This window comes from Heterocephalus glaber, unplaced genomic scaffold (assembly GCF_053883595.1).
Source record: "Heterocephalus glaber isolate CG9 unplaced genomic scaffold, H.glaber_assembly_v1.0 deba00000122, whole genome shotgun sequence".
Lineage (NCBI taxonomy): Eukaryota > Metazoa > Chordata > Mammalia > Rodentia > Bathyergidae > Heterocephalus > Heterocephalus glaber.
The window spans coordinates 76,078,371-76,088,484 of NW_028258138.1; the positions used below are offsets into that span (position 1 = coordinate 76,078,371).

At 40.9% G+C, this 10,114-nt stretch overlaps 1 protein-coding gene and 1 pseudogene across 1 annotated transcript; one reads left to right on the top strand and one right to left on the bottom strand.

Annotated features, from left to right (window-relative positions):
- The first annotated feature begins 3,365 nt into the window (after positions 1-3,365).
- On the top strand, positions 3,366-4,610 carry LOC101705692 (ribosome biogenesis protein NSA2 homolog; annotated as a pseudogene).
- Ccr8 (C-C motif chemokine receptor 8) lies at positions 4,079-7,595 on the bottom strand. The gene is made up of 2 exons (XM_004835227.3): positions 7,537-7,595; positions 4,079-6,292 (listed from the first exon to the last, which is right to left on the bottom strand). Exon 2 carries the CDS (start codon positions 6,276-6,278, stop codon positions 5,211-5,213), a length of 1,068 nt encoding a protein of 355 aa, XP_004835284.2. The 5' UTR covers positions 6,279-6,292; positions 7,537-7,595; the 3' UTR covers positions 4,079-5,210.
- Between the last annotated feature and the right edge of the window lie 2,519 nt (positions 7,596-10,114).

Here is a 10,114-nt window from a genome sequence, read left to right on the forward strand (position 1 = left end):
ACACTTAGCTATGTCCCTGTCTTGGTTACTTTCCTTGCCACTGAGTCACAGTACCCAACACCCACAAGTCAAAGGCAGAAAGGTTTATTTTAGCTCACAGTTTGTAGAGGTTTTGGTCCATAGTTGACTGACTCCAAAGCAAGGGGGGATGCAGAGGAGAAACTGTCCATGGTATGGCAGGCCAGAAGCAGGAAGTAGTGACCCTTCCTTTTTCTTTCCCTTTTATTCCATCCAGGCAACCAGCCTATTGGTTGGTGGCATCTATACCCAGTGTGGGTCTTCCCTCTTCAGCAAATCCATTCAGCCACACCCAGAACTATGCTATATCAATCAGTGGGTTAATCCTGTGTCACACACCCATGATCTCAGTATCACATACCCATGAGCCAGCAACTCCCATAAAGGACTTTGGGGGGACATCTAGATATAAGCCATAATCGTTTTATTGTTTCAATTTTAAGGTAGGGTCTCATGAAGATGCTAAATTGCCCAGGTTGGGTTTGAACTTGAGGTCTTCCTGCCTCAGCCACCCAGAGTGCTGATGTGATAGGTTTGCCCCACCACACCCACCTGGATATATTTTCATTGAATATAAGTGGACTAAATAATCAATTAAGAGACAAAGACAAGTCCAGATCAACAGGGCAGCCAGCCATGGACTGGGACCTCCAAAACTCTTTTAAGTTTATTATCTCAGGTATTTCTTTACAGCAGTAACACAAATGCCACCCTAAATAAGTGTCATTAGCCTTACAGAATGTCTTCTGTATAACTGAAGTTAAACTAGAGAGGGAAAGATAAAAATCATTGTAAAATTTGAAATTGATTTTTCAAGAATATGTGGCCTTGTTATGTTGCCCAGGCTGGCCTTGAACTACTAGGCTCAGGTGATCCTCTTTCCTCAGCCTCCCAAGTAGGTAGAATTATAAGCACATACCACTGTGAATGACTTTGAAAGCAATTTTTAAAAATCCTATATAATATTTTATTTAAATGTGATTTTTAGATTTTGTAATACTATGTATCCTCATTATCTTAGTCACTGTCCTCCTGGCTGAGACAAAATACCCAACACCTGCAACATAAATGCAGATAGGTTTATCTTGGCTCACGTTTTCTAAAAGTTTCTGCTGATTCCAAGGCTGGAAAGCATATGGCAGAAGGGCCTGGTGGAGGAAAACTAATCACCTCATGGTACCCAGGAAGTAGAGAGAGAAGGAATGAGCCAGGTGATACACCCTGACAGGTCACCTAGTGACCCGCCTCTTCTGGCCAGACCCCACTGCCTAACAGTCAGCTAGAGCTCCCCATAATCTTGTCACCTTCTAAAAGTCCCACTCTGAGGACAGGCAGTCCCTGGGGGACATCTAGATAGAAACCATAATATGCATGGTAATGCAGCTCTCTTTCTTTGTGGAAAAAAAAAAGCCCAAACTAAATCATGCTTACAAAAGAGACATATTAACTATAAAAAAATGGTTTGGTCTAAAGTAAACAATGCATACACTAATCCAAACAAAGCTGGCATATCTATGCTAAGTTTAGTAGATTTTCTTTCTTTCTTTCTTTCTTTTTTTTTGTTACCGGGCATTGGACTCAGGACCCTGTACTTTCGAGGCAGGCAGCAGCACTGAGCTAAATCCCTGTCCCAAGTTTAGTAGATTTTTAAGACAGGAAATATTGCTGAAAAAAGGGAAGCATTTTATAATGCAAAATAACATTCAATTAAAAGCATAATCTATATTTTCATGCACCTAATAGTTTCAAAATATACAGTGAGCAAAATAAACAAGTACAATGAAAAATTGACAAGCCATGATTACAGTGAGAGCTTTTAATGTACCCTTAATAATTTGCAGAATAAACAAAAAGTAAAAGTAACCAAAAATATAGAAGTCTGGAACATTTTCTTGAATCAGCTATGGCCAACAACTGCAGAACACACACATACTTTTCAGGTGTACATGGAGCACTTAGTAAAGAAACAATATCCTGCATTATAAAATAATTCTTAATAAATTTCAAATAACTGAAACCACATATCCATATTCTCTAAGAAGAGTAAGACCCACAGGTTTCAAAATTTTAAATTTAATTCCTAAATAGCTCAAGATTCAAAGCAGAAAACACAATGGAAATAGAAAAATCTTAAAATAAAAAATAAAGAAAATGTATTATGTTAAAAATGTATAAAGCCAGATATAGTAACACACACCTATAATCCCAGCACTCTGGAAGGCTGAGGCAGGAGGATCAAAAGTTCAATAATTTAGTGATTTAGTGATCCTGTTTGAAAATAAGATTTTTAAAAAAGGAGTGAGGGTTTAGCTCAGTGCAAAGGCCCTTGGTTCAATCCATAGTACTGACAAAAAAAAAAAAAAAAGGAAAAAATGCATCTAAAGTAGAGCTTAGGAGAACTTTTGTAGCTTTAAATATATAGTTCTTAAGTGAACAAAGGTTGGCAATCCATAAACAAAGATTCCCCTTTAAGAAGTTAGTATAAAAAGTAGATGATAGGAAAAGAGGAAATAGAATTTGTGCAGCTAGAAGGGCGCCTGGGGATGGGGGGAAGATGAGAGGGAGAGAAGGCGAAAGAGATATAAAAAGGGTCAAGGTGGCATATGTGTACAGACCAACTCCCCACGATTAATGTCTTTACTATGTATAATGAATACATACTAATAAAAATGGGGAGAAAGAAGTTAGTATAAAACTAAGCTTGTTAATTAAGTCCAAAGAAAGCAGGTAGAATGAAGAGTATAACAAAGGAGCAAATAGATAAGAGCAGGAAATCAACATGGTCAAAGCTGCTTCTTAGAAGAGATTAGTGAAACTGATAAGCCCAGTAAGATCAAGAGAAAACTCAAACTGTCAATCTCGAGATGGGAGCCTCATACATTAAAAAGAGTAAGAAGATACTGTGAATGACTCCATGCTCAAAATTGAGATTAACAAAAAATAGAACATTGGATGAGTCTGTCAAATTTAATGCATAATTTGAAATCTTCCTGCAGAGAAGCCCCCGCTGGCTTCAGTAATGAATTCTACCAAACATCCCAAAAAGGAAATAATGCCAAATATTTTACACAAACATGGAGAATAGAGAAAAATAGAATACTTCCTAAACATTTTTAGGAGACCAATCCCTACCATTATAAAAAAGGAAAATTACAGGACAATATCTCTAAATCCCAAGACCAAGAGGTCATTTTTTTTTTTAGGAACAATGTAGGTTGATGTAAGAAAAGAAAGTCACTTTCCTGCTTCTGGCTGCGCGGAGTCAGGTCGTGTGTTGGAGAGACCTCAAAATTGAAACTTTTCTTCCCATGCCTGAGGCCGCCCCCAGCTGCTCTGCAGCTGTCACCATGCCACAAAATGAATATATTGAATTACACCGTAAACGTTTGGATTACCATGAGAAAAAGAGAAAGAAGGAAAGTCGAGAGGCTCAGGAACGTTCAAAGAAGGCAAAAAAAAAATGATTGCCTGAAGGCTAAGCTCTACCATAAGCAGCTCCATGCTGAGAAAATACAAATGAATAAGACTATCAAGATGCATGAAAAGAGAAGCACCAAGCAAAAGAATGATGAAAAGACTCCTCTGGGAGCAGTACCTGCCTATCTGCTAGACAGAGAGGGACAGTCCCGGGCAAAAGTACTTTCCAACATGATTAAACAAAAAAGAAAAAAAAAGGCAGAAAAATGGGAAGTCCCTCTGCCCAAAGTTCGTGCACAGGGAGAGACAGAAGTATTGAAAGTTATTCGAACTGGAAAGAGAAAAAAGAAGGCATGGAAGAGGATGGTTACTAAAGTCTGTGTTGAAGATGGCTTTACAAGAAAACCACCAAATTACGGAAGGTTCATTAGGCCAATGGGCTTACATTTCAAGAAGGCCCATGTAACACATCCTGAACTGAAAGCCACCTTTTGCCTGCCAATACTTGGTGTGAAAAAAAATCCTTCATCACCACTATATACAACTTTGGGTGTTATTACTGTAAGACCGAGGGCCTCACCAAATGCTCCGAGGAGCTGACTGCAGCGAAGAATACCCGGGAAGGAACACACGGGACAAGTTGGAAAGTAAAACAGACCTTTATTAGTCTGGCCAGACTGTACTCCTAAAGCAAAGTAGCTTAGAGAGGCAGCTAGCCCAGAGTCCGAGGCTTGTTTATAGGGGTGGCAGGGGGAGTTAACAGGCGAAACTTACAGAAGAGGAACAAAGGTTAATGGCCAACTGACACATACTGATGGTCAGCAGACATTTACAGATTGTTCTATAGATAGCGGTGTCCAGAACATCAGTTTCAAACAAACAAAGAGTTGAGTAATTTACTGTGGGACCTTATGGCTGATACAGATCTTATCTAGTGTCCCGGAACTAACAAGCATCTTTATCCATTAGCTCACATTCAAGCACAGTTGGGGCTAGGGGAGTTTTATGATTACAGGGTTATGTAGTCCCACATTACCAAAGGTACAGTGATTGAAGCGAACGTGAGTGAGCTGGGCCTTGTGACACAAGGAGGCAAGGTTATTTGGGGTAAATATGCCCAGGTAACCAACAATCCTGAAAATGATGGATGCATCAGTGCAGTCTTACTGGTTTGAAAGATGTTTCATACAATAACTTCTTACACTTATTGAAGACTGCAGACCAATCAGGAAAACCACCATTACTGTGAATACTACCACAGCTTTTGTAACTGCAGTCATCAAGAGAATTATTTATTAAATAGTAAGAACATTAAAATGCCCCAGTTTTACAAAAAAAAAAAGAAAGTCAATCTGTGTAGTTCACCAAATTAATAGAATAATAGAGGAAAAATGTTATTATTATTTCCATAGGTTAAAAAAAAGAATTTGATAAAATTTAAATTCATATATGATAAAGACACATGGAAAACAAAGTATAGAAGGTAACTTCTTTAATCTGCTAAGATTATGTTTTTAAAATACCCTACTGCTAGCATTATATTTAATTGTGGAATATATTTTATATATTCCACAATATATTCCGCAATAGTATATATTCCACAATAGTAACAATCTTTTTGAAAGTTGAGATTAATTTGCAATAGTAGGAATTCATTAAGTATCATAAAATATGTCTTGTGTCTGTAATCAAAGTTCAGAGAGTTCCCCTTCTAGCCACAGAGTCCAACCAACTAATGTTTTGTCTTTAAAGAAGCATTGTGAAAAACACCTCCCTCACAAGATGTAGTCTATGCTGGAGGAATGGGAGGAACAACGGTGGGAGGAGGAGGACTTTCCCCAGTCCTCCTTGGGAATCTGTCTTCCTATGTAGACGAAGAAGTGGCTGTAACATTTCTGAAATATTTCTGAGAGGTGTTTCTTGAACTTTTCACCCACAAAAGCGTAGATAACAGGGTTCATGCAACAGTGAGTGAAGGAAATGGTCTCTGTGACATGGGTGGCATAGCTCAGCCACTGGCTTATGCTGCACCCGTCCAATATGTGCAAATTGTGCAGGGACGTGAGGAACAGGACCAAGTTGAATGGGACCCAGAAGACCAAAGTTGCCACTACCACGATGAGCACCAACATGATGGCTCTGATCTTCTTGCGGTTCTGGCATCTCCTCAGCTGGCGCAGGATGCTGATGTAGCAGAACATAAAGATGGTGAATGGGATCAGCAGTCCTACAGTGTTAATTTCAAAGTGGATGAAGATCTTCCACTCCAAAGCCTGCTGATTGTAAAATGAATAACACTTTAGAATGCCATCTTCAGAGGCTACTTGGTAAAAGACTAACAATGGGCTGGTGGCCAGAAAAGTGGCCAGCCACACTGCCAGGCTCAGGCCTGTGCCCATCCTGGCTGTCCTCACTTTCATGGCATACACAGCATGGACAATAGCCAGGTACCTGTCCAAGCTCATGAGGGTGATGAAGAACATGCTGCTGAAGAAGCCAATGTAATAAAGGCCAGAGACCACTTTGCACATCACAGTCCCAAACAGCCACTGGTCCAGATGGTAGTAGGCTTGAAAGGGCAAAGAGAAGACAAAAAGCAGGTCAGACAAGGCCAGGTTCAACAGGTATATGTCTGTGATGCTCCTCAGCTTCTTGCAGGACACGAGGATCAAGATGACTAGGCCATTTCCCAAAAGACCAAAGATGAACAGGAGGCAGTAAATAATGACAAGAAGCAACTTGCTGTTCCTGATGTTGAGTCCCCCATCACAGGGGCTTGGGAAGAGATCAGGATAGTAGTAATCAGTCATTGCTGTTGCATTGGGCTTGAGGGTATAATCCATCAAGGCAGAGGGACCTGGTCAAAGAGGCACAGAAGAGAAATTACTTCCTTCATGTTTTTATTTTAAAACTCTAGGAGAAGTTGTAGATTGAATTGTGTTGCCTCCCAAATTCCTATGTTGAAGCCCTCATTCCCAACGTGACTGAAGACAGAGCCATAAAGGAGTAATTAAGGTTAAATGAGGTCACAGAGGGGGAGCCTAACCTTCCCTCCCTTTCCTCTCCCCCCTCTTCTTTCTTACATAAAATGAGAAAACTCCATAAAAATCTCTCCATCTTCCTTCTTTTTCTTTTACCTCTGGGAAGCTGAGGTTCCTTTTTACTACTCAATGTGTTCTCTGACTCCAGAGCCAAATACTGAAACCACTTTGGTATGTGTTATTCTGGAGTATCTCCCTATACTTTTAGTTTCTCATTCTTCTTCTTTTTTTTTTTTGTACCGGGGATCGAACTCAGGTTCTTCCGCTTGCAAGGCAGGTGGCGGAACCACTGAGCTAAATCCCCAGGCCTCTCCCTATACTTTTACATAGGCCGGGGATTGCTAAATCCCTGGCTACATGGTATTAATGTTTAGTTCCTTCTTTTTGCTGCTTTCCTAAACACCAGAAATAGCTAATTGATAAAGTGAGCCTAATTATATTAAAAATGAAAATAGGGCCGGGGATTTAGCTCAGTTGTTCTGCCACCTGCCTCACACGCGCAAGGTCCTGAGTTTGATCCCTGGTGCAAACAAACAAGCAAAAAAAGAAAATAATCAGGTTTATAAGAAATAAACCTAATAAAAGATGTAACTCAGAATTCAGTTATGTAAAATATCGTAGGACCTGGGGGTGAAGCTCAGTGAAAGAGCATTTGCTCAGCATGTGCAAGGCCCTGGGTTTCCTCCCCAGCGGCAAAAAAAAAAAAGTAGTTAAACTTAGTTCAAAAGCATCAAAGCAGACATGAGTAATAGGAAATACATTCTATCTGTGAAGACTCATTCTCCTCAGATGCACAGTGAGGGATCTGTTCTTACCATATTTTTCACTCGTATAGGAGCCTGGAATCTCCTCCGTCCCCAGAGAAAATGGCATGGCTTAGTGCTCTTGCTTAAATCCCAGGGCAGCCGCTAGGACACATGTAGAGTCTGTGGGCTCTTGGGACATGCAAAGATTTAAAATTCTGCTCTGAGACATCAGCCTTGTCTTGGTCTTTTGCTAAGGATGAGGAGGTGACCCTGCACGCCTGAACCTTCTTCCCCAAGGTGCTCTTAGCCCGTACCTTAAAACAGCTGCTGCTCCGGAGACCTGTGCCTTCATGTTTCCTTCTAACCCTCCAGGCTTTGCTCTTTTTACATGGGCTCAGATATGGGGACTTTTTTTTTTCTTTTTTGTGGTACTGGGGACTGGGGATTCCCCCAGGGCCTTCACACTGAACTAACTCCGCAGCCTTGGGTGTGGTTTTTCTTTTTTCTTTTGAGACATATGTATTCTAATTCATGAGGTTGTCCAAGGGAGCACCACTATGCCCAGCTTGTCTCTGCCTCAAGGGAGGCACTTTACCTTAAAGGCAAGCAGGAGTCGTCACCATTCCTTGTGACATACTGGGAAAATATTTGTCCAAAAAGGATGTGTTAAGATAGAATTTATGAAAGTAAGTCAAAGAACACATTGAAAACAACCACCAAGATGCCCCGGAGAGCCTGCTGCTTCTACTCACAGCATATGTGCAGAGAAACATAAAGATAAAACTAGGGAATCTAAGAAGAACACATAGACTGCTCTAGAGGACTTTGGGGACAACCCTGGGGAAACCAACGTAAGATAATAATCCAGAATTCAGAGAGTAAAGAAGGGTTCTCAACAAAACAACAGAATATGTCATTTAAAATGGAGACTATTTGGAAAGCACTTGAAAGGTTTTTTAAAACTCAGACTGCTTAATCCTTTTTATTTTTCCCCTTTCTTGTTAGAATATGTTTGCAATATATAATAAGTACATTCATTGTAGAGAACTGGTACATATACCTGTCACATCTGATCCTTTTTATTTCCCCTTCTCCTCCCTTCTTCCCACTCCTGCCCCAGGACCACTTCCCAAAACAGAATGTGGTGTCTTGACTGCATATCAAGGAGAAGGACCTAACTGGACCTGAAAAAAACATACCCACTTGGTCAATTTATACTACCGGGGTCTACAGGCACAGATACTATTATAGGAGATGCTAGGTAACTAAGAGGGCAAAAGAGAGTTGGAACCCATGCCTCTAGTTAACATGGTCTAACAGATGACAAGTGACAAACTCTTTCCAACCTGCCAATCATGGAAGTTTATCCTCCTCCAAGGAAGAGCAGCAAGGAAAGGGTAAAGAGGAATCAGAGCATTTCCTTTGAGTACCTCTCCCCTCCTGGAAGGATGTGAAAATCTTTATGAGAACATGAGGGAGGGACATAGGAATGGTCCATGTACAGGTAACATCCATTTCATTGTTATACTTCAGATGCAATTGCAAATGGCCATATGTTCCTCAGTTCTTCTTTCATGAGCCTTGAATCCAATCCTTTTTGGCAGTAATTTCACCTCTTACAAATATCTACTGGGGCCTTACTTCATACTTTACCCAGGTTCTGACAAAGTTCAGAGTAAACCCCAAGTCCTGGATGACAGTGTTGAATGTGATAGCAAAGTTCAGTGGTGATCTGGTGGTAAACTCAGGGCTGGCGGGTATGTAGATTCACGTCATGGTTGTGGAAACTGTGATACCTGCCTCATCAGCAGTGTGGTGCGGTCGGGAGAAGCCACATTCCCCTCCCAAGCTCACGTAAGCAAGGCCTAAGGGTCTAAGGTAGAATTCCCCCACGCTCAATTTCCAGGTTCTGCCAAAATTACAGACAGCCTCTGTTATGCTTTGGATCTAAAACATCTTCCAAATATCTCATGTGTTCAAAGGTGAGGCTTTTGGATCATGAGGACAATGACTTCGTTAGTGAATGAATTTATCAATGAGCTCTTATTTTGATGCTTTCGTTGGGAGGTGATGGAACTCAGGAAGTGGTGCCTAAGCAGAGTGGGTCAGGGGGGCTTAACTTGGAGACTCTATCTTGTCCTCAGCCCCTTTCTCTCTGGCTTTTTCTCTCCCTTTGCCTCCTGGCTGCCATGCATGATCAACTTTCCTCTACCATACCCTCCCACCACAATGTCTCTGCCTCACCTTAGGCCTAAAAGCAATGTAGCTGGCTAGTGGACAGAATCCTCTGAAACTGAGAAAAATTAAACCATTTCCTCTTTCAGTGATTTTTTTTCATATATTTTGTCTCAATGATTGAACACTGACTAACATGGAAACGTGGTACTGAGGGTAGGTCATCACTGTGACTATACCTGACCATGTGGTCCATCTGTATTTGGAATTGTTTATAGGAAGAGTTTGGCAAAGATTGGAGAAGTAGACTAGAGAAAGGCTTGGTCTGCAGTTGGTGGCACTACTGGGAGGTGGTGAAATGTTCAGGGGTGGTGAGAACTATTTGGAGAAAATGGATCAAAGGAGCTGTGAGTTTATATTGGAACTCTGGCCCCCATCTCTTTCTCATCTCTTTCTCTTTAGCTGCCACAAGGTGAGCAGCATTCCTCTATTGTACCCTTCTGCCATATGTTCTGTCTCACCACAGGCCCAGAAGCAATGGAGCCAACTGACAATACACTGAAACTGCTGAAACTGTGAGCCAAATTAAATCTTTCCTCCTTTAAGTTGTTTTTCTCAGATATTTTGTCACAGTGACAAAACAATGATTAACACACACAGGTTTTCCCATTGCAGTACTCTGGTGTTCCTAAATAAATATAGTTATTCTTCGGAGAA